A 25,620-nucleotide genomic window follows, 5' to 3' on the forward strand; every position below is an offset into this window, starting at 1 on the left:
GGTGAAGGTATCATTCCATGTTATTATAGAACATAATGGTGAAGGCTATGGGGTAAATATCATTCCATGTTGTTATAGAACATATTGGTGAAGGTATCATTCCATGTTATTATAGAAGATATTGGTGAAGGCTATGGGGTGAATATTATTCCGTGTCATTATAGAACATAAACTACTTTTATCTATCTTTCATCTGTGCATTCCTGAGGAGGCAGTATTTCTGACAGATCCCATCTTTCTAACAAGGCTATGCCTAACTAAAGTCTTAGTACTCCTAATATATCACTATATTTCTGACGAAAGTCACTTCAACTTGCACTTTTCATTTCACAATGAAGTCCTTTAGCAGAGGCAAGCTCCTGCATTACTGACCTTAGTCTCTACATTTTAAACTTTGCAAATCTATGCAAAACCATGCAGACTTTTCAAACAAGACTTGCATTTCAGACATGTTTCTGCATTTGTGAGAAATATTTTGCTTTCTAGAGTGCACTAATAATTATATTTTGACTTACAGCCTCCTCATTGGCTAATATCTGTATATATAGCCCCTATATCTGCCTCTAAATATCTGTCAGTATCTATATCTAAGCCAACCCTTAGAGAGTCTGAATTGATACACAATAAAGAATTACAACTATCACCATTGTAAGGGTCATTGGTTGGTACAGCACTGTTCACTGGTGACTATCTGATTCACTGGAGTACATCACATACCCTAGGACTAACAAAGGGTCTGTGGTAGGGTCAGTATTTACTGACCATTGTGTGGCTATATTAGGACCAGTAGTGACCATTGTGTGGCTATACCATACTGAGACATACAGAAATAGAACGCCTCAGATTCTCCACACTTACCTGCAGTGAAATGTGTCTGATTTGTAAATATTACTCCATCATATATAAACACATCACCCGAGTCGTCACTACAAGTCAAACACTTGGTATTCACACAAATTTCTTTGTTCCGAGTGAAAAATCATTTTTACACATTGATATTGAACGTGGAATGAATCATCGTGATCGGCCTTGGCGGTTGTGTATGGAGTCCTATACCTCACTCCGATAAATATACTATGTGAGCAAGCCGGGCGTCAGCTTTCAAATTAACCATTACTAAAGCTTTTCACCAACCAGGCGAGAATGAAAATGTCGGTGATCACACGACGGCAATCCAATCTATCCAGCGGTATAGGACCTTGATTTGTAGGTTCATGATCTCCGTAGCAGAAACACACTATATAACTAAATGACAATAACAAACGGCACGCACGCACGCACACACACTGACGGTCACATGACAAAAAAACGTGGAGACAATACTCACCCGATCGTCCCCGCTTTCGCTGTCACACTGCAACGCAACAAAACAGCCCTCATTAATATTCATTATATGACATTTCAATAAGTGCAAATAAGGATTATGGGAAACAGTGTAGAGTAGCAGAGAGAGGTATCTGTGGTATGTCGCTGTGCTGGTATATATAGACCAGCACCATTCGAGGCGATGAATTTTTCACAGAGAAATGTAGAAATCTATAGTAGCTTGTCTTCTAGGCCTACGTATGTGTAACATGTCGACAAGGCAACAGCAGGAGCTCTATAATCACACCAGGTAAAACAGGTGCTTTAATACCTGGCAATACACTCACATCAACACTTGGCCCTAGTGTTACCGATTTGTACACTTAAGCCAATCTGTTCTTGTTCTATACATAGCTTAACCGCTCTAATTATCCTATATGTGTATTAGACCTTAATTTGATTACTACTTTAAATGCTGTAAATATTTCTTATTAAATCTCGATTTGAACTGATAATCTGTAGGATAATAAAATTGTTCACCTAAGGTTTATACCTATAGACAGCAATTATAACCATGTATAAACCACCCATTTCTACCTCGTCTGAAAACATGTTTTATATCATCTTTTATAAACTGGAAAGAGTTTTAAAATTGCACTAAATTTACTTACATCAAACATTAATTACTAGCATATCAAATAGGAGAATCTTCCAAGAAATTCAAAGATATAGCAAGCCTTGTTTTTTTTTGTTTTTTGTTTTTTTTTTTTTTTTAATGTCTGTGCATTTTGACAATTTGTTTAAATTTTCCCTCTATTTTAAGTTGGTTTATGAATCCTATGATATTTTGTTTAAATTATGGACCCTGTGTTGATATTTTGGTTAGATTTCCCGCTAAATTTTAAAATGAATTACAGATCCTTTGTTGACCTTCCCCGTGTTTTTTTTGACAGTTTTCTACATGTAGATCAAACACTGCGTTTCTAATTTACTAGTGTATGATAACATACGTTACTCGCCAATAAAGATTTCTCGGCGACCTTGAGGAGAGGTTCTGTAGGCGAACATCTGATAGTATAAATACCAACAGTAGCAGAAGCCACATAAAACAGGTATAAACATGCAGAGTCAATACACAATTTATACAAAATCATATTATCTGTAGGGCAAAATAGAAAAGATGTCAAAAAAAATCTCTGATTTTATATCCATCCCCAGTCTCATTTACCAGGCGGTTATCTATTTAAGTTGCATCAGTGAAACCCACAGAACGCTACATCACGGAGAGATAGGAGCAAAAATCCATTTTATTGAGGATAAGGGAAGGCTTGTGTTCCCAGTAGAGGTATATCAGCATACAGCAAGGTCTCCCACCTTGGCGGTAGTGAAACGTAGCTCTGATAAAAACCAATGAAAATGATCTCTCGGGGGAGGGTAGAGGTGCCATCTAGATTTTACCAGACTTAGCTGATCACCAGAGCTAACTGGATTCCATGCTCCTCCTCTCAGGTCTCCTTAGATCATAGGAGACAGAGTTAAACACAGGTATGGCTTCCATAACCTTGAGCAGTCTCTCCACCAAACCATATGGTAGTGTCTCTCTAACCCAACACACCTGCCCTCTGTCACCATCCAAAACGATCAATAATTTTGATGTCTGGCTTTGTCTTTGCTAGTCTGACCTTGTGTGACCTTTGATGAGCAGCCCTGTAATCCCTAAGGGTGAGGAACATATCACCTTTCACCTTTTAAATGCCATTCCAACGTTACAAATTAGTACTTACTGTGTAATATACATCTAGGTGACAAATGACAATGTTAAATAGACATCATGTGATCAACCTTAAGGGATATTGTATGCGACAAACAACCATAGAACTGGAAGTTTGATCAGTTATGATGGCTTCCGTAGGAAACCAATCATCATACCCAGCATGAAGTACCTATAGAATACATGGTCAGTGTCTTAATATATAAGCTGTATTTTGGCCATTTACACAGCTTATATCTTAAGGCACTGACTGTATACTTTTTATCTTGCAACATTCCCTCAAAACACACACAATTAAGCTGGAAGATGCCAACATGGTTGCAAATATATCTGTCTTTCAAACAATGTTTCGCTTCGGAAGTAGGTCGTAGATTCAGCCCACATGCTAAAATTCTAAACTACAGTTGTTTTCTGTCAGTGCCACATACAGCAAACATATATGTGGTAGATGTATTCCAGACATCACCAATGTTGATTGCAGGATAAAATTAATGCTGCACTGGAAAAACAACCCCTTGCGTATGCAATTCTTCAAAAATCAGGAAATATTGCTCGACTTGTAGTTTGGCCCTAAATGAACTTAAAAGTTGCCAATGGGCTGTTCAACTCGAACAAACAAATCTGCAACCAGAAGTAACCAAAGCTTTACCTAGAAGTTTGGCCCTAAATGACCTTAGTTGTCAATAGGAGAAATAAGCAAAGCTTTACCTAGAAGTTTGGCCCTAAATGACATAAGTTCAAGCAAAAATAACCAAAGCTTTACCTATAAAATTTGGCCCTAAATGACCTTAGTTGTCAATAGCAAAAATAACCAAAGCTTTACCAAGAAGTTTGGTCCTAAATGACCTTAGTTGTCAATAGCAAATATAACCAAAGCTTTACCAAGAAGTTTGGCCCTAAATTACCTTAGTTGTCAATAGCCAAAATAACCAAAGCTTTACCAAGAAGTTTTGCCCTAAATGACCTTAGTTGTCAATAGCAAAAATAACCAAAGCTTTACCTAGAAGTTTGGCCTTAAATGACCTTAGTTGTCAATAGCAGAAATAACCAAAGCTTTACCTAGAAGTTTGGCCTTAAATGACCTTAGTTGTCATCAATAACAAAATAAGCCAAAGCTTTAACTAGAAGTTTGGCCCTAAATGACCTTAGTTGTCAATAGCAAAAATAACCAAAACTTTACCTAGAAGTTTGGCCCTAAATGACCTTTGTTGTCAATAGCAAAAATAACCAACTTTAGTTTACCTAAATTTGCCAAAATGACCTAGAAGTTTGGCCTAAGACATAGCATAGCAAAAATAACAAAGCTTTACCTAGAAGTTTGGCCCTTAAATGACCTTAGTTGTCAATAGCAGAAATAAGCAAAGCTTTACCTAGAAGTTTGGCCCTAAATGACCTTAGTTGTCAATAGCAGAAATAAGCAAAGCTTTACCTAGAAGTTTGGCCCTAAATGACCTTAGTTGTCAATAGCAAAAATAACCGAAACTTTACCTAGAAGTTTGGCCCTAAAGGACTTTAGTTGTCAATAGCAAAAATAACCAAAGCTTTAACTAGAAGTTTGGCCCTAAATGACCTTAGTTGTCAATAGCAAAAATAACCGAAACTTTACCTAGAAGTTTGGCCCTAAATGACATTAGTTCAAGCAAAAATAACCAACACTTTACCTATAAAATTTGGCCCTAAATGACCTAAGTTGTCAATAGCAAAAATAACCAAAGCTTTACCAAGAAATTTGGCCCTAAATGACCTTAGTTGTCAATAGCAAAAATAACCAAAGCTTTACCTAGAAGTTTGGCTCTAATTGACCTTAGTTATCAAAAGCAGAAATAACCAAAGTTTTACCTAGAAGTTTGGCCCTAAATGACCTTAGTTGTCAATAGCAGAAATAATCAAAGCTTTACCTAGAAGTTTAGCCCTAAATGACCTTAGTTGTCAATAGCAGAAACAATCAAAATTTTACCTGGAAGTTTAGCCCTAAATGAACTTATTTGTCAATAGCAAAAATAATCAAAGCTTTACCTAGAAGTTTGGCCTTAAATGACCTTTGTTGTCAATAGCAGAAATAAGCAAAGCTTTACCTACAAGTTTGGCCTTAAATGACCTTTGTTGTCAATAGCAGAAATAAGCAAAGCTTTACCTACAAGTTTGGCCCTAAATGACCTTAGTTGTCAATAGCAGAAATAAGCAAAGCTTTACCTACAAGTTTGGCCCTAAATGACCTTAGTTGTCAATAGCAGAAACAATCAAAGCTTTACCTAGAAGTTTGGTCCTAAATGACCTTAGTTGTCAATAGCAGAAATAATCAAAACTTTACCTAGAAGTTTGGCCCTAAAGGACCTTAGTTGTCAATAGCAAAAATTCCCAAAGCTTTACCTAGAAGTTTGGCCCTAATTGACATTAGTTGTCAATAGCAGAAATAATCAAAGCTTTACCTAGAAACATCTGACATTAATGTCCCACACCTTCAAAAGGAGGAAGGCATGTAGGTAACACCATTAGTCCTCCATCTCATGACTGAGGTATAACAAGAGCTGTTGGAGAACAGCAAAGCTCGCTTATTCAGAAGAAGTTGATGTTCAAGTATTTACTATTTAAACATGGAAATATGACAAATTAACAGACTCAAAAACCCCCTAAAGGACCCCAAATTGGTTGTATTATCACGTTCAGCATCCATACACATTAGGAAAATAAAATCATAAACATTTATGATGACTTAAGCTTAAACAATAGACAAAATAGAAACTTGCTCAAAAACTTTAACATGGAAATATGAAAAATTAACAGACTCAAAAAAAAACCTAAAGGGCCCCAAATTGGTTGTATTATCACGTTCAGCATCCATACACATTAGGAAAATAAAATCATAAACATTTATGATGACTTAAGCTTAAACAATTGACGAAACAGAAACTTGCTCAAAAACATTAACGTGAAATGGGACGCCAACGCTGACGGCGACGCTGACCCCGACGCCGGGGTGACAACATTAGCTCCCCCTATTCTTCGAATAGGCGAGCTAAAAATTATTTTCTATGTTGAAGGTTTACATGATAATTCATCGAGTGAGGTCTGGAGTTTGGTTTCTGTAACTAACAGCCAGGGTCATTTAAGGACATGACAAGTTTAGGAGGTGGAGAAAAGCCAGAGTAACAGGAGAAAAACTACTGGCGTGTTGTCAGTTCTTGGCAAATTCCCCCACATGGGATTCAAACACATGACCCAGAGGTGAAAGGCTTGAGGTGATATATTGAGACACCTTAACCAATCCGCCACCGCAGCCCCTTCCGAAGAATGAAGTATGTGATGTTATAAGGACTGCATTGCTCTCCACCAATATACAGTGTTAAACATATTGACAAGTTCTATTTCATTGACATTTAATCCTCATCCAAAAAGTCACCCGAGCTACCTAGAGGCAAACAGCATTAACACTTTCACACCGTGTCCATGCTCAGTAGCGCGTATTTTCCGGTTGTTGCTGGCTCCGATAATGATGGGGATGAAAGGACGATAAAAGCCATTACTGATTGATAAGAGTTTTTTTTGTTCTTCAATACTAAAAAGTTTGTACACAAAGCTTCGCCTCAAAGACGTGTTGATTCGGTTAGGTATGCAAACAACAGAGTTCCGGCTAGCAAGTGAAATCATTAACTAGCGATGTAACACCCACTTTGATTAGTAGATGGAGCTAAACGATGAAAAGGCCTCACAGCCCTCTCGGCACTAAAACACACACTTGCCTATCTCATGATGCTTCATTAACTGCCTTCTGTTTGATCACTGCACTTTTCATCAACACTTAGTTCTTTGAATTTTTTCAAAAAATGTATTCATGTCTAATATCAACAATGCTAGGTTCACTATACAGAGCCATGGAAATATTTATGTTGATGGAAACAAGGCTGCTGTATCGTTATACACAGAAACCTGCATAAACCGACAAACCTGCTTAATTCGTCTATTTGTACCTAAAGCATCAAAGGGAAGGAATGAATGAGATGTCAACGACAGGATGTCAGGTCTGGAAAGAATTGGATGGAAATGTACTATAGAGGAGTTCAAAAGTGAAAGGTGACCAACAAATCAACTGTTATGACCATATAAGGAAGGAGAACAAGCACCTGTTCCAGAAGTGATTGTTAATATAGTGTGGCTATGGTCAAGAGCTCTACTTCTGACCCAAACAGTCAAGTGTCTTGACCAATGACTAGTCTCAAGTGTCTGTGTGACCCTGACAGCTGACCATCGCTTGCTATCACAGTAATTGGTCCACCACTTGAACAGTTGTCTTTGTACATAAAACCAAAGACAAAGTACCCAAGCCTGCTCTCACAAATCACTTCAATTGTACAGGATTTCAACAAATTCAGGCTCCTTAAATGAAATTCCATCTGCTTGGAGACCTCTTCACTGTCTATAGAAGGTATGGACTAGCTCACCTTACTTTAGTCAGCTTCTGATCGAATAGCCAGACGCTGGACAATGAAGTCAATTCTCCTTCAGTTGACAAAGTAAGCCATTATGATGAGTATATGGCCCGAGGCTTCGACACAAGTCGAGGCTTCGACACAAGTCGATGGCCTGATGGACCTCAATAACATGGAGGCCAGTGGTCAGGTGGAGCAGCGGGCACGCTTGACTAGACAAGACGATGTTGGTGCTGGAATCAATGGCCTTCAATAATGTTCATCAACAGAGACACATTAGTGTTAAATATCTCGCAACATTGGAGCAGGTGAATAGCATTCACCACCAAACACATTAATCCTTCTCTGTCTTCCTCGCGGCGAAACATCAAATCCCAAGCAAAGCCGATAATTTCTGCTCCTGGCTAATTCCGCATAAGGTAGAGTCTACTATTGATCGAGTCGCAATTATTTCTCTTTGAATTTCCCTAAAGGCCTGTATTCCCAGCATAGCACTAATTTTGGGTAATGTTTAATGAAAAAGATACAGCACTACTAGAGCTCAGTGATGTGGGACTAAGGTAAGTGACTGAAGGATCTAACAAAGCCAGGCATCCTACATTTAATATATATATATATAATACAGACTGTTATGTCAAATACATATTGATATGACCACAATGTGTATAAAAACAGAAAGACTTTTTATACATTTGCGTAATTTTCTCTTATCATTCTTTCCTTACTTAAAGTGTAATATCCTAATTTCACATTTCGTTTCGTAATTGAAAGCAAGAAACTTGTCTTGTTAATGGAGGTTTTGTTCGAGTCCATTAACCCAAACTCTTCCCTGAATTATCCATTTTCTTCTGTTAATTTGATGGCCTTTTTAGATTAATTGATTTTAAAATGTAATTATGAACTTGATGACAAAACTCAAATGAAAGTTCTATTCCTTAATTAGATTTTCTTGAATCGACTGCAGTTTTTTCGTCTATTTAGCTGCACTAGCTGGGGGCTATTGATCCAGAGCCGTACTCAGATGGAACTCTTCTCCCTGCCACTGCCATTACTTGATCTAAGATCTAGAACTTCTCCTGACACCATCACTCCTCAAAACATCACAGATGATACCCACCATTTAATGGGCCAGATTAAAGCATTTGTAGTCAATATTTCTTTTGGAAATAAAATAACTTGTTCCCAATCCGCTAATTACATTTGGAGATTGCGACAAACACCATCGAAGTTGGTTTAATACTTTTGATGCAGATAGAGAAAATAAATTGAAAGGAGAAGTAATTGCATGTAAAAAGCAGCAACATTAATGTATTATGGTGGTTTAGATTTTGATAACGCATACTTTTTAAACTTCAAATTAATTAGAAGTCATGTCTTCAGCCTTGATGTGAATTTGTTATTTTCTTTTTAATTTTGAAATTTCCAGTTTTAAATTTCATCCATTCTAAAGAGACCTATGAGATATGGTAACAATGCTTCTACAATGGTAAACTACAGGACTAAAAACTAAACTCAGTAAGTTTTCTTAAAGGTTAAAAGAGAAATGGTCGGGTGGTGGAAAGGTTAAGCCAATCGCATTTTGAATCTATCACCAGCTGCAACATGTGTATTTTCAGGTTTATTCCTTGAACTATGAATACAATCACATAAAAGGTATGTGATGTCAACCGTACACGTCTTTTCTCTCAACTATCTGAATCTCTAGCATTTTTTTCAATATATTGACTGTGTTCATGGCACACATCTTTTCTCTCAACTATCTGTATTCCTAGTTGGTTTTTAATGCATTAATTGTTTGTTCATGGCACACATCTTTTCTCTCAACTATCTGTATTCCTAGTTGGTTTTTAATGCATTAATTGTTTGTTCATACACCTATGAACCATAACAAAATTAAGTTCATTCCTTGAGCATGGTGTTGATATACTTACTAAATAGCCACGGCCTGAACTGGAATGTGAACTTGCCTGAAAAAGAATAATAACAGAAAATAAATCATCCACATTCAAAAATCAAACTCGGGGCGTGTATTAATTATTTGGAGATGAACTGGTTAATTATCAGTGGCTGCTTCATCACCAGGGTATTACAATGACTTTGTTTGTGTGCGTGTGGGGAATTGGTCAGTTTGTTTGTGCGGGTGTGCGGAATTTGTCAGTTTGTTTGTGCGGGTGTGGGGAATTTGTCAGTTTGTTTGTGCGGGTGTGGGGAATTTGTCAGTTTGTTTGTGCGGGTGTGGGGAATTGGTCAGTTTGTTTGTGTGGGTGTGGGGAATTGGTCAGTTTGTTTTTGAATTCTTTAATTATTATCCATCAAATACACAATATAAACATGATTTAAAGTCAGAAATAAAGCTTTTAGCAGAGTGTTAACAACAGTCTGATGTAATTCTAGTACTTCAGTCAAGATCTAATGTCATATCACATGGCGGGGTAAACAATAGACATTTCTGTTTGAATGGTATAGCATCATGTTAGAGAATCAGTTAAACAACAGCTACAGACTATGTATCAGGACACAAGTACTCTGGGTATACAGGAGGCTATATACAGGTAATGGCAAATCAAACACATCTCAGACTTAAACATTTACAAATGATATTTCAAAAGCTATTTCATTGATTGATGAAATGAGTTTGTGCAGAGAGGCAATTTATGTGAAACGGATGATGTGTAACGTTCATTAGTTTGGATCAATACTCGGATTCACAGGGTTTGACAGTCAGCACTACCTACAGCTAGTTCTAGCTATTCAATAACTTTTTTTAAACTTCAAGTGTCTAGAATATGCTGAACTTATACACTTGGCCTGTAGCTCTGTCGACAAGAGTCTATTGAACGCAAACATATTTTTGTAACTTACTATACACTTAAAACATGTCTTTCGCATCATTTTAAATTTCTAATCCACTTCTTTATCTCACAAAACAAACTATTCCTACAGTGAAAGGTACCACTGAAGCATACTGTCAGAGACCGAGAATGATAAACCAGTTACATTATAGTACTATCTCACTGAAGCATACTGTCAGAGACAGAGAATGATAAACCTGTTACATTATTGTCACTGAAGCATACTGTCAGAGACAGAGAATGATAAACCTGTTACATTATAGTACTATTCACTGAAGCATACTGTCAGAGACAGAGAATGATAAACCAGTTACATTATAGTACTATCTCACTGAAGTATACTGTCAGAGACAGAGAATGATAAACCAGTTACATTATAGTACTATCTCACTGAAGTATACTGTCAGAGACAGAGAATGATAAACCAGTTACATTATAGTACTTCTCACTGAAGTATACTGTCAGAGACAGAGAATGATAAACTGTTACATTATATTACTATTCTGAAGATCACTGTCAGAGACAGAGAATGATAAACCAGTTACATTATGTACTATCTCACTGAAGCATACTGATTCAGAGACAGAGAGAGAATGATAAACCTGTTACATTATTGTCACTGAAGCATACTGTCAGAGACAGAGAATGATAAACCAGTTACATTATAGTACTATCTCACTGAAGCATACTGTCAGAGACAGAGAATGATAAACCTGTTACATTATTGTCACTGAAGCATACTGTCAGAGACAGAGAATGATAAACCAGTTACATTATAGTACTATCTCACTGAAGTAACGTCACTGAAGCATACTGTCAGAGACAGAGAATGATAAACCTGTTACATTATTGTCACTGAAGCATACTGTCAGAGACAGAGAATGATAAACCAGTTACATTATAGTACTATCTCACTGAAGTATACTGTCAGAGACAGAGAATGATAAACCAGTTACATTATAGTACTATCTCACTGAAGTATACTGTCAGAGACAGAGAATGATAAACCAGTTACATTATAGTACTATCTCACTGAAGCATACTGTCAGAGACAGAGAATGATAAACCTGTTACATTATTGTCACTGAAGCATACTGTCAGAGACAGAGAATGATAAACCTGTTACATTATTGTCACTGAAGCATACTGTCAGAGACAGAGAATGATAAACCAGTTACATTATAGTACTATCTCACTGAACTATACTGTCAGAGACAGAGAATGATAAACCTGTTACATTATTGTCACTGAAGCATACTGTCAGAGACAGAGAATGATAAACCAGTTACATTATAGTACTATATCACTGAAGTATACTGTCAGAGACAGAGAATGATAAACCAGTTACATTATAGTACTATCTCACTGAAGCATACTGTCAGAGACAGAGAATGATAAACCAGTTACATTATAGTACTATCTCACTGAAGTATACTGTCAGAGACAGAGAATGATAAACCAGTTACATTATAGTGCTATCTCACTGAAGTATACTGTCAGAGACAGAGAATGATAAACCTGTTACATTATAGTACTATCTCACAGAAGTATACTGTCAGAGACAGAGAATGATAAACCTGTTACATTATAGTACTATCTCACTGAAGCATACTGTCAGAGACAGAGAATGATAAACCTGTTACATTATTGTCACTGAAGTATACTGTCAGAGACAGAGAATGATAAATCAGTTACATTATAGTACTATCTCACTGAAGTATACTGTCAGAGACAGAGAATGATAAACCATGCAGTTACATTATATTACTATCTCTGAAGTATACTGTCAGAGACAGAGAATGATAAACCAGTTACATTATAGTGCTATCTCACTGAAGTATACTGTCAGAGACAGAGAATGATAAACCAGTTACATTATAGTACTATCTCACTGAAGTATACTGTCAGAGACAGAGAATGATAAACCAGTTACATTATAGTACTATCTCACTGAAGTATACTGTCAGAGACAGAGAATGATAAACCAGTTACATTATAGTACTATCTCACTGAAGTATATGATCCGTTACAGCACAGCCTAGACACCAACAAGGACTAATTCTGTAGAATGTTAATAGGATTACAATGGCTACACACAGTCACACTTACATCACTAAGTACGTCCTGTGAAGTGTGGTCAGCACCGTTGTGGTCAAGGATTTCAGTCTGGTCACTACGAGGACTGCCCAGTGGATCCTCAAACGGATTGCCTGGTAATGTTGGTGAATGTGAAGTGATTTTCTGGAAAGACAAAAACAAGCGATTCCCATTAAAGTTAATGTAAGACTTGTAATTTGTGTATTTCATTGAGATCAAGCATATCATTTACAGTCATCTACATGTCAACAATCGGTTACATTTTTACTAGTCAGGACCGAATGAGAGATCTGTAACATAATATATATGCCTAACATCTGCACTGTGTACATCTTAATCTGTTACAAACATCTGTGAGATTATGATCTATCAAAATCGGCACCACTTCTTTTAGCCAAGTTACATAACTGATGTTCTCTATTTTGACAGCCAGCTGCTAGCATACAAGGGGCCAGAATCTCAATCATTTCATGGATAAAAATATCTGTAAATGGGAGAACCTCAGTCATTCCATAGATAAATGTGTCTAAATGGGATTAAATCTGATGCATGTGACAAGTGTAAAGATAATCAAATACAACAAGGGAATTTATCCAAACAATCAACATTACTGGTTCTCATTTTGAGTAATGTAAACTTGTACAGATAATGCATACAGTAAACAAATTTTTGGTTTATTTTTTACATAAGTAATTAGTCTATCAAATAAATTTCTATTAGAGTGTATGTAAATTTGTTTATTAGAGAATTCTAAATGTTTTACATTGCTGCATTAAGATTTTAAACATGTATTGTATTTTAACACATTCGTGTGAAAAATCAGAATAAATGATCATAAAGAGCATCAAGGGTTATGCAGAAATAAATATCAAAACAGAAATATTTCTTGGATAGTTAAGACATTTTAAGATATTTGTAAGATTTTTTTTAAGTTAATTATCTTATATATATCTAGGGAATGTAAATATCCTACTTATATTGGAAGAATGATTATTCATAATCATTCCATACTCCCGAGAGAAATTATCTTTTTTTTTTAGAAACGGTTACAAAGATATAAACCTTTTACTGAATTCTGAAGAAAAAATTAAGAATATTCTTTCTATATACATGATTTACCTGTCAAAGCCTGTATATAAATACTACATAGAATACCACATATGGTAAGAGATAACAGCTTTTTACAACAAATGATTTACACGACCATTTCGCTTTCAAATTTCACTTATGGAGATGAGATTAGGCGGAGTAAGATCGTTTATAGGACAAATAGCTATATAAAAGCTGGCATGATTATCTGTAAACTTCCCTCAGCTCACAAGTCAGGTAATGAAGGTTATGGAGCACATTTGCTATCCTACTATAGCATAATTTGCCAGGAAGGCATACAAGCAAATGTCTCTGGATAGCAGAAAACCTCGTAAAAAACGCTGGAAAGGAAGACGTAAACTTGCAATCTATAAAACGTGTTTTGAGCACAGCCTGATAATGACACTGGGGAGATATTAGGAGCCAGTAAACTTAGCACTAAAAGCTGGTCCTACTTAATGTGTTTCTATATTCCCAGAAAGTACTAGTCCCCAGTGTCTACTACAACAGACAGAATCGCACCAATCCCACATACAACACCGTCCCCAGGCTCACCGAGGTTAAAACAATTGGTGACAACTTAGTATTTGTTTTTTAGGAGCCCGCTATCCAATAGAATCCATTACAAACTCGGCCAAAGTGGATTACTGCTCTTCACTGTCGAGCAAATGTCAGAACAAATTTTACGTTTGAATGTGGTCGTCGAAGCTAATGTGACGATAGTTTTGTCAATCAGCTGAGCAGTGAAGAATCATCCCCGACACCCTGCAAGCTGCAGATGGCTCTATACACCCTAAATATGATTTTTACTGTAATGACAATTTAGTGCTTTGCCAGAGGGCAAATAAACGCCTCAAGCGATGACTTCTTCAAAAGGTCACAGGCAGGCTTTGCACGTTTATTAGTGTTAGGGAGAATGATTAAACAGAATTAAGATATGTTCCTAATCACCCTAAGGTGACTGGTAGAGTAGATATGCTTCAGCAATTACAACCTTATGATCTACAAATGGTGTCCTTTTCCAGGATTGGTGAAAAGTCAAGTGTATAAATGTACTCTACCCTGTCTATGTTTACAGCTCTCCGTAAGTGCTATCTCTATTATTTTGTTTCTGTACTTAAAACAACTTTTATCTTCTCGTTTGACCTGAGAATGTCACACCTGTACTTCTATGTGGATTGGTTGATCACCTGTACTTTTTAGTTTTTAAGCATTACAATTCGCTAATTTGGGGTTTGAATGGCTTGAATATTTGAAGGTTGATCAATTTGAATGGCTGAAGATAGGTCAGTTTGAATATTTGAAGGCTGATCAATTTGAATAGCTGAAGGTCGGTCAGTTTGAATGGCTGAAGGTCAGTCAATTTGAATAGCTGAAGGTCGGTCAGTTTGAATGGCTGAAGGTCAGTCAGTTTGAAAGTTTGAAGGTCAGTCATTTTGAATGTCTGAAGGTCAGCCAGTTTGAAAGGCTGAAGGTCGATCAGTTTGAATGTCTTCTGGTTTCATCATACCATAGAGGTTACTTCAAGGACAGCCTGTTTCCCTACCGAAATTCATCCATCACAAAAACACCTTTTTTTTCTCTAATGTACAAGAATGTATTTGCACAAATCACTGTATCAGCTGTTCAATTTTCCATACATTCTCGAGAAAATGATACACCACCTACGGCGGCTGAGTTTTTTTTTATTAGTGCCGTGTAATTTTCTGTCAATCTCTCCATCGCCTTTGTACTATGTTCATTATAAGCTTGGTATATGGAGGGAAAATTGGTAGGTTAGGGGAAGCTCTGACCCTAATAGAGTTGCCTTAGAGGTGGAGGCTATAGTTAGCTGGTTATACATGTGAGTATAGAGAGGAGATGACTATAATTAGGGGTTAACTAGGCTCCCTAATTACACACATCAACACAACAAAGATAGGGCAGGCACTACACAACTATTGCTCCAGGCAGTCCTCAGCCCGCAGCTCTCACCGTCATCTTCTCTTGTCAATATTTATTTTCTAATGATGTTTTTTTTCTTCTCTCCTCTTTTACATCAATTGAACTTTTAAAATTGTCTTTGTTTTCTTTCTAATTGTTAAATTAATTAAATTGTGTATGTCTAATGTGTTTACTTTACAATCCTGATGAGTGTACATGACATTTATAAAAATAATTATTCCTGCACTTTAGATATAAATACATTCCCTGTACTTATGTAAATACGGGTAACAGAAATAAAGAATCCGGAATAATTTGACTAAATGTTTTACCAATGCTTACATCAGACAAACAAAATATAAAGACATCCTCGAGTTACAGAGATATTCTAAAGTGTTATCAGAGCTTTAATCCCAGATATCAACTAAAAAAGCCTTCTCAGATATCAGTTTTATAGTGCACTCTCACTGAAGTAGCACAAAAAAGGTAAATGTTCAGTGATTTTTTTAAGTACATTTGGGGCAAAATAATGGTCCATTCCCCTAGAGGAATTTTGCTATATTTTCCCCATTTCATGTATATATTTTCCAAAAAAAGAAAAACTCTCTAAAAATATAGCATTTTCCTTATTAAAAAGGTACATGCTCCTGATACTATTGAGTAAGAAAATCACTGATATTTAACACTATATCTGATGTGCGTATTCCGTAGAGATGTACAATGACACCTGTTTTATTTGACACCTGTCTAATCTGATACCTGACTATTCCGACACCCTGTCTAATCTGACACCTGGCTATTCTGATACTCTGTCGAATCTGACCAAAATAGTCGCTCTCCATGGTGTCCGATTAGATAGATATCAGAAAGACCTCAACACACAGAACTTACTACATATCCGGGTAAATAAATATCCTTACTACATCCCCCTGACAACCTCTCACAGCTACAAACCTAATTTATACGTTTTATCACTTTAATTTCCCTGGCTCAAATTTCATGTAATGCATTTTTGATGGGGGACCATCACATTACGTAATCACAACAAGATTACAGGTATGTACATCCTGTATACCTTGTGACATCTGGCAAGGATCAATACCCTGTCTCCACACAGCAATCCCGACCACTTTTATTTCTTAAAATAAGCTCCGTTCTCAGACTGTTTTATGCCTTCAATTCCATTCAATCTATTGTCTTTATGTTGTCGTGTAAGCCATTATTGTTTTGACAATTCCATGTCTATCTATCTTATGTCAGGATGAGTTTTACTAAGGCAGCCCAACAGCACCTGACAGGAAAATATATTGGCTCTATGTCTAAATATATCTCTAGTGAAATTTTATTCTCATGATCTAGCTGAAGAATTACATTTTCTAATCTAATACCAACTGTGTTTACTCTTATACATACAACAGTTAAGTACTGCAAACATGAGCCAAATTTTGGTATGGAACTGAATCCTTATCTGTGTCCTGAATGACCTTTGACCATGTGACCTTTGCTTATTTTGATCTTCATTTCTGGTATAGAACTCTGACCTATATAGTCTTTTGTATTATGTTTGTGATTTAGCCAATTCCACCTCTGTGCAGTGTGAGACAAACTCATGTGCGAGAAATGTTGGATTAAAACAGATTTACACCACCCTGAAATCTGAAGCAATCATCCCTATGACAATCGACTAATCTCAAATGTACCAACTTCTGTCTAATCACCAGCAAATCACCATCCTAATGCTATCGTCATGGATACCATAACAAGCATGAATGAGGTCATTAAGTCCTTAAGCATTGAAATCTGACAAAGCCCTGAATGAATCCAGTTATCACTGTACAGGCCATCGCCATCAATATAGAGGAAAGCGCTTTGTATCTGGTCCAAACCCAATGTAGCATCTCACTCATCAATTGTGGCAATAAATCTGATCAACAGTTATGGACAATTGATCCAATTTAATCCCTCGTCACAACGGTCAGCTGACACTGAGGCAGTCGGGCAATAAGGCTTGAAAACAGGTCAGCTGGCACCGAGACAGTCGGGCAATAAGGCTTGAAAACAGGTCAGCTGGCACCGAGACAGTCGGGCAATAAGGCTTGAAAACTGGTCAGCTGGCACCGAGACAGTCGGGCAATAAGGCTTGAAACAATAGTAAACACATCACAAGGGTAAGCTGACACTGAGGCATTCTGGGAAATAAGGACAGAAAACAACAATAGTAAACACATCACAACGGTCAGCTGACACTAAAGCAGTTGGGCAAGAAGGCCAGAAAACAATGGCTGGCCAACAAGGTCAGAAAACAACAGCTGACCAACAAGGTCTGAAAACAACAGCTGGCCAACAAGGTCAGAAAACAACAGCTGACCAACAAGGTCAGAAAACAACAGCTGACCAACAAGGTCAGAAAACAGCTGACCAACAAGGTCAGAAAACAGCTGACCAACAAGGTCAGAAAATAATGGCTGGCCAACAAGGTCGGAAAATAATGGCTGGCGAACAAGGTCAGAAAACAAAGGCTGGTCAGAAAAATGAGTGGACCATATCCACCTGCAATACTGATTTATTGTTTATAACCAAAGGTCCATACTTCTTTTCTTTTAAAAATACTATTAACACTGGAAAAACCATTATCTTCAATTGTCATTTTTCTGTAATATCGGAGATTACACAGACATGTTGGTAACCTTCTCCTATTCTGAGTGTAAATTTTGTTTATAGATCAGTGAGTGTCAATGTGAATCTGTTGTTCTTTGCCAAACAATGATATCCCTGCTGGAGTGCATAGCAATTGTTACTAGAGGGAGAAGTGTGATAGAGAATGGAGATCAGCTTTCCTGGCTGTAGTTCACACATAAAGATAATGTCATTGTTAGTTCTGTGATGGACCAAACATTTAATGGGGACTCCAGCATCATCAACAGCTCTTGTCTATTGATTTAGGAACAGTATCATATTTCATATTTGACTCTACTCCCAATTTCCTTTTCCATATCAGGGAGAATTCACTGGTGCCATTGAAGCCAGGGCAAACAATCACACCTGAAATAGCTCGTTAGAATTATCACCTGGGTCATGGACAGGTAATAATACCATGTTACAACCCTCACCAGGTATAATACCAGACATAATGAATGACTCAAGCTATTACTTTAATCATAATTGCTCAAACTTATTGGCGTTCCCCACGTGGTGTGATTTCCTGTGAGTAGTTCATAGCATTTATTTTTCTTTGTGTAACAACGGAGGTGAGAGGTTTATAAAACTTTTACAATGTAACCTTGTAAACATTTTTTTCTCTTAGAAACCTGAAGTGGTCTTCTCCAGAAGTCTTTACTATCAATACATTCTAAGTTGCCTTGTTGTAGCTGGTGGCTGGCTAACTTAACATAAAGGAATCACACACTTACTCTCATCAGCAGGGATACAATGATTGTGTCAAATCTGGTTCAATCACTTGTAAGTTAAAAGTTTGGCGTTATATACCGGTCCATCATTAAATCAATTACTATGATGTTGGAAGTGTGAGGGAATAAGATGGAGCACTTTGTCTCACCAAGCTAGCTAGTAGCTGATCGATAAAGTCTAGGAAAAGTACATCTCTTAATTAAGTCTCCTACTAAGATCCTAACAGCCAAAAGCGACAGCGTAGTAATTCCAACTTATTAACGTGTCAACTTCCATACAATTTTCAAGTTCTTTACATTTTTGTTTCTGAAGGGAAAAAAACAAGTAAACGACAGCAAGAAAGAGTAATGGTGATTAGAATAAATAGTTACACTGGCGATATTCTAATGGTGATTGGATTTACTGTATAGCACCGTCAGTGTTTTATTGTTCTTCTGTTTCCCTTACTTTCAGGCAATATCTCCTTAGTATATATTAATTGGATTTTTTTTTTTTTTAATTCAAAAGAAAAAATATAGGTCTTGAGTTTTTTTTAATTTATTTTTTTATTTTTTTTATTTTTTTTTTGTAATCAAAACACATTATTTTCAATTATCATCTCACAGTCCAAACCTGTTTAGGAATAAAGTAATAACAATATCAAGGGAGGCAGAGGTATCATTTGTCAAACTGGAATTAATTTTATTCAATGTAACATAAATAGAGATAATGCAATGAGATAGTGTTTGGTACAAGCTACAGTCTGCCCACTATCTACAACCCCAGAAAGATTGGCACAGACCAGTCTAATCTCCCAGGGGCCACTCCATTAACATCAAACTCACACAGACCCAGCTAAACCATTTTATTGAGGCAGAGATATTTATTTCTCTGTGGTGTCTAGAGAATGATAAGCTGGCAGCTCTCCCAGTACAGGTAACACATATGTTAAAGGGCCGGAGTCGCTATCAACACAGGACAGGTCTATAAATCAGTGATAACAGCCTCACATCCAACAGCTTATAAATAATAGGTGTTAGAAGTAGTAGAAATCATTTCAAATTTATAGACCACAGAAAAACTGATACATACAAGAGTTCAAACTCTGATTGAAAAGAAAGATAAAAGATCCTTACACAGACTTCATATCCTACTGTGTGGCAAATATTTAACATAACCCCACTGGCAATTTATATTTTGCAACTGTAAAATGTATCAGAATCATCAACACAAATTCATTACATAAAATAGTTCCAAAAAGGTTTCATAACTTTTATGGGAAGGAACACATTCATAGGTAGCATGTTTATATCCATTGGTCACTGTGTTGTCTGACAGACCGGGTCTGAGGGAGCTTGTCCCCTATAGAAGTATTAGAACACTCATATTCAGACACTAAATCACCATCAAAGGAGCCCTACAACTCCTTAAATCATACAACAAATCAGGCTCCTACAAGTGTTTGCTTTTAACAGGCAGTAAAGGTGTGAATCTATTCATGTCAGGCAGTATATCAACACGGACATTTACTAGCCTAAGTTCAAATGACAAATGACCATGTTTTATAGTCAAGGTACAGAGCCGGGAAAGGCAGAACAGTGGAAGGGAGTTCATTCCAAAACACATTTACCCAAACTGTTTGTTTAGTATTGATTAAAAACATCCAACAAATAAAAACATAAATTCATGTCCTGTTAAACCAATAAACATCAAATGAGACCTTTTGAAGTTCACATTTCGACCCAGTAAAAGCTCTTTTTCAGTCCCTTGAATAACACAACAGATAATGCTGACATCAATATATGTACCGGACTAACCCATTACAAGTCTGTCTTGTCAATACTTATCACGAGATCCTATATCACACACTACTTATCTCAGAAACAGGCAGTCAACAATATCTCCAATATTTGTTCTTTCTATTTTTTTTTTTTTCATTTTGCGTCTATAAAAGTTTCCGAAGAGCCATCAGTCTTAATTGCCTGGAACATCTATACAAATTCTATAGAGATTAATTATCAATTTTTAAAATATGTTTAAAAATAAATCAAGTAACAGTTACAGCAGATGTAATTTCCCCAGATTTGTATACTAGGACAGAAGCCAATTAGATAGAATTAACACAGGAAGTGATGCTGGCTCCCATTTGTTTAATTTATGTCAATCATTACTTCAGAATACAGCCAGTTATATACACCTTATTGTCTCTCCATCTGTTATCTAAAATAATGTGCTGCTGTGACGTTGTATGTTGTCTTACATATACCTCCGTGTAAGTGTGATTACACAAAAATAACACATTTATTTCAATACTACAATCTATACCTCTCTGTATGTACTCAGTCAAGTTTCATTCAGAAACAAGGACAAGCTATCTGTTTCAATCAAAATCTGTAAAAGTGAGGCAAGAAATCTTCATTGAAAATTATTAATAATTGATCCAATTCAAGAAAAAGTTACAGAATTTTAGTAATCAATAAAATAAGCAGTGAAGGAGTAAAGACCTTGCTGACTGGTATATATCAACAGTGAGGAGAGAAAAATCTGGAGCCTTGTTGACCTACGTCCGGACGTATCGGACACTTAGGTGTAAAGTCACTGTCAAACGACTGTAACTGACTAACCAAGGTGTAAAGTCACTGTCAAACGACTGTAACAGACTCTGTCAAACGACTGTAACAGACTAACCAAGGTGTAAAGTCACTGTCAAACGACTGTAACAGACTAACAAAGGTGTAAAGTCACTGTCAAACGACTGTAACTGACTAACAAAGGTGTAAAGCCACTGTCAAACGACTGTAACTGACTAACAAAGGTGTAAAGCCACTGTCAAACGACTGTAACTGACTAACAAAGGTGTAAAGTCACGGTCAAACGACTGTAACAGACTAACCAAGGTGTAAAGTCACTGTCAAACGACTGTAACAGACTAACCAAGGTGTAAAGTCACTGTCAAACGACTGTAACTGACTAACCAAGGTGTAAAGTCACTGTCAAACGACTGTTACTGACTAACCAAGGTGTAAAGCCACTGTCAAACGACTGTAACGACTAACCAAGGTGTAAAGTCACTGTCAAACGACTGTAACGACTAACCAAGGTGTAAAGTCACTGTCAAACGACTGTAACAGACTAACCAAGGTGTAAAGTCACTGTCAAACGACTGTAACTGACTAACCAAGGTGTAAAGTCACTGTCAAACTGACTGTAACTGACTAACCAAGGTGTAAAGTCACTGTCAAATGACTGTAACTGACTAACCAAGGTGTAAAGTCACTGTCAAACGACTGTAACGACTAACCAAGGTGTAAAGTCACTGTCAAACGACTGTAACGACTAACCAAGGTGTAAAGTCACTGTCAAACGACTGTAACTGACTAACCAAGGTGTAAAGTCACTGTCAAACGACTGTAACAGACTAACCAAGGTGTAAAGTCACTGTCAAACGACTGTAACAGACTAACCAAGGTGTAAAGTCACTGTCAAACGACTGTAACAGACTAACCAAGGTGTAAAGTCACTGCAAACGACTGTAACAGACGGACTAACCAAGGTGTAAAGTCACTGTCAAACGACTGTAACAGACTAACCAAGGTGTAAAGTCACTGTCAAACGACTGTAACAGACTAACCAAGGTGTAAAGTCACTGTCAAACGACTGTAACAGACTAACCAAGGTGTAAAGTCACTGTCAAACGACTGTAACAGACTAACCAAGGTGTAAAGTCACTGTCAAACGACTGTAACAGACTAACCAAGGTGTAAAGTCACTGTCAAACGACTGTAACAGACTAACCAAGGTGTAAAGTCACTGTCAAACGACTGTAACAGACTAACCAAGGTGTAAAGTCACTGTCAAACGACTGTAACAGACTAACCAAGGTGTAAAGCCACTGTCAAACGACTGTAACAGACTAACCAAGGTGTAAAGTCACTGTCAAACGACTGTAACAGACTAACCAAGGTGTAAAGTCACTGTCAAACGACTGACTGTAACAGACTAACCAAGGGTAAGTCACTGTCAAACGACTGTAACAGACTAACCAAGGTGTAAAGTCACTGTCAAACGACTGTAACAGACTATCCAAGGTGTAAAGTCACTGTCAAACGACTGTAACAGACTAACCAAGGTGTAAAGTCACTGTCAAACGACTGTAACAGACTAACCAAGGTGTAAAGTCACTGTCAAACGACTGTAACAGACTATCCAAGGTGTAAAGTCACTGTCAAACGAAGGTGTTAAGTCACACCAACAACATTGATCTCATATATGCTAATGAAGTTAACCTCCTTTATCAAATCTTAAAATACCGTCAAGTAGATGTTTGCCGAGGCAGAATCTGCAGAAAGGCAAATATTGACAAGTCTCTTCTAGTGTCTACTTGGGGGGATGATGTTCAAATTGAAATAATAAAACAATTTTCAACCTTTATTACACACCAAATCATGAATAATTTGTTTGTCAAGGCACAACTATAAATATAGCCTTTGTCGAGGGACATTCATCATACTACCATGACAACTGTACAGGACATGGGATGAATCAGGTAGCAGCGTTTCTAGTTTTCCTTAGTTACTCTATGATCCCAGACTACATGTCTGCTGTCTTTCCCTCCTCAAACTTTCTCACCTGGCGACACTAAAGAGTTCTCTAATCGTAAATTCTCTGATTCAACTTGGCAGTAAAGATCCCAAATATGGCTTGATTTACAAACCGAGGACAATCAGTATTACGATGAAACAATAATAGGCGAGGTTATAGTCCCAGCACAAACATGTGTTATACCCAAAGGTATAAATTTTCACCTTCTTAATTTGATGGTGAAGAAGTAAAGAGAGGAACCGTCATTAAGCATATTTACGAGGTAGAAATCATGATTTAGAAATTGGTCACCACAGATTACAATCAAACAGCAGGCTTGTAAAATCCACATGAAACCAAATAGATGAAATAATAACTTGCTAATTTTAAGCTGTAATTACCTTTTAACACCTAATAGGGAGTGCTTTGTATCACTGGGGACAGAGAACAACTAGCATGTAATTCTCAAATGATATTCTGCTCACAGGTTTTAGTGCTACATTCCAATTATAACACTAATCAACTTTTTTCAACTTCATTTTTTATATCATTATGAAATCTTTTTATCCTTCAAGTTCCACATCGATATGCTAGGGAATTTCTACAGCTAGACATGTTTTGGGAGGCTGTAGTATATTGGTGTTGTGTCTCCTTGTGATAGTGGGTTTTTTTGGAGGCTGCAGTATGTTACTGTTGTGTTTCTTTGTGATAATGTGTTTTGGGAGGCTGTAGTATGTTTGTGTTGTGTCTCCTTGTGATAGTGTGTTTTGGGAGGCTGTAGTATGTTGGTGTTGTGTCTCCTTGTGATAATGTGTTTTGGGAGGCTGTAGTATGTTAGTGTTGTGTCTCCTTGTGATAGTGTGTTTTGGGAGGCTGTAGTATGTTTGTGTTGTGTCTCCTTGTGATAGTGTGTTTTGGGAGGCTGTAGTATGTTGGTATTGTGTCTCCTTGTGATAATGTGTTTTGGGAGGCTGTAGTATGTTACTGTTGTGTTTCTTTGTGATAGTGTGTTTTGGGAGGCTGTAGTATGTTAGTGTTGTGTCTCCTTGTAATTAAGCAAACTTCGTTATTGTCTAGAACACCAGATGTCACAATATGCTTGACGTTTAATGTGACAACTGCTATATAAGAAGTGGACATTATAAACTCACAAAAATCTGTCCATTCATTATCATTAATGGAACAAAATACAGAGAACTATACAAATAGAAGTTAATCTGATCATAATATAGTAGCTAGATTATCATTGTCCTTTCCTTTATATAACAACACAGATTCCCATGAAAGGCAAAAAACAAAGCTTTAAAGAAATTGGTGAACAGACTTCGAATGAGTTTTTCTGTCTCTACAAGTAGTCATGTAACTATGATTTTGGTGGAATTTGTAGCTGGAAATGAAATCAATGCGACAATCACGACAATCACGCCCCAGTATGTAATAACAAGGATTCCTTATTACAAAGTATTTGACGCTGAAGCTCCAGAATTGGTTACGTAATCAGAAATACACGACAGTTTCAACTTTTAGAATGAAGAAGAAAGAAAAGTCATTATGTAAACTTGTTTCTCTTTACCACACACTTATTTCAAATTACGTCTTCCAGCAAAAACTAAATTGAAATGATTTTGTCGGCATAATCCTTGTATGATGCATTAAGGTTTTGCAGCTGCCAAAGCCGTAATTCCATCACAAAATCGTCAACATCATTTACAGTTTTCTACATGATTTACCTCTTTCTATTGACAAAAATTGAATTTTCTCCCCAGGCCTAGGTATTGATTTTTATGAATTTCACCTCGTTACCATGGCAGTGAAGTTTGTGGTGTAGTAATTCCACTCTTTTGACAAATACTGGTAATGTACATGGGAGTGCAGCTGAGGCAGCTTTGCTATTGATTTGTGTACAATAGAAATAACTAAAACCCAACGCTTTCTACAAACAGCCAATAACTGTCACACAGTAAATTACATGATAGGTGTACCTAGCCGTGAAAATTGTGCCTTTTGTGTTTCTCTGATGGCCGTGAAATGGCACGTTTCTGGATAATGGCTCAACATTTACACATGCTTCTACACAATCATCATAAAATATCTCTTTGTATTTTTTCTTTCTTCTTTTGCTTTCTGGTTTGTTTTTGTGGTTTTTTGTTTTGTATTTTTGTTTTTTTTTGTTTCTGATGTTGGTAAT

The 25,620-nt window shown here is 36.8% G+C and overlaps 1 protein-coding gene across 4 annotated transcripts in view; it reads right to left on the reverse strand.

The window, feature by feature from the left end:
* The window catches only part of LOC138332055 (autism susceptibility gene 2 protein-like), a 228,301-nt gene that overhangs the window by 66,511 nt on the left and 136,170 nt on the right, over nt 1–25,620 (reverse strand). For all 4 annotated transcript variants that reach the window (XM_069280000.1, XM_069279999.1, XM_069279998.1 and 1 more), the window contains exons 3-5: nt 12,465–12,596; nt 9,435–9,470; nt 1,328–1,354 (exon numbers count right to left, since the gene is read on the reverse strand). In XM_069280000.1, coding sequence (XP_069136101.1) covers nt 1,328–1,354; nt 9,435–9,470; nt 12,465–12,596 — 195 coding nt within the window. The remainder of the gene's footprint in view (nt 1–1,327; nt 1,355–9,434; nt 9,471–12,464; nt 12,597–25,620) is intronic.

The sequence above is a fragment of the Argopecten irradians genome, chromosome 9 (genome assembly GCF_041381155.1).
Source record: "Argopecten irradians isolate NY chromosome 9, Ai_NY, whole genome shotgun sequence".
NCBI classification, from domain to species: Eukaryota; Metazoa; Mollusca; class Bivalvia; order Pectinida; family Pectinidae; genus Argopecten; species Argopecten irradians.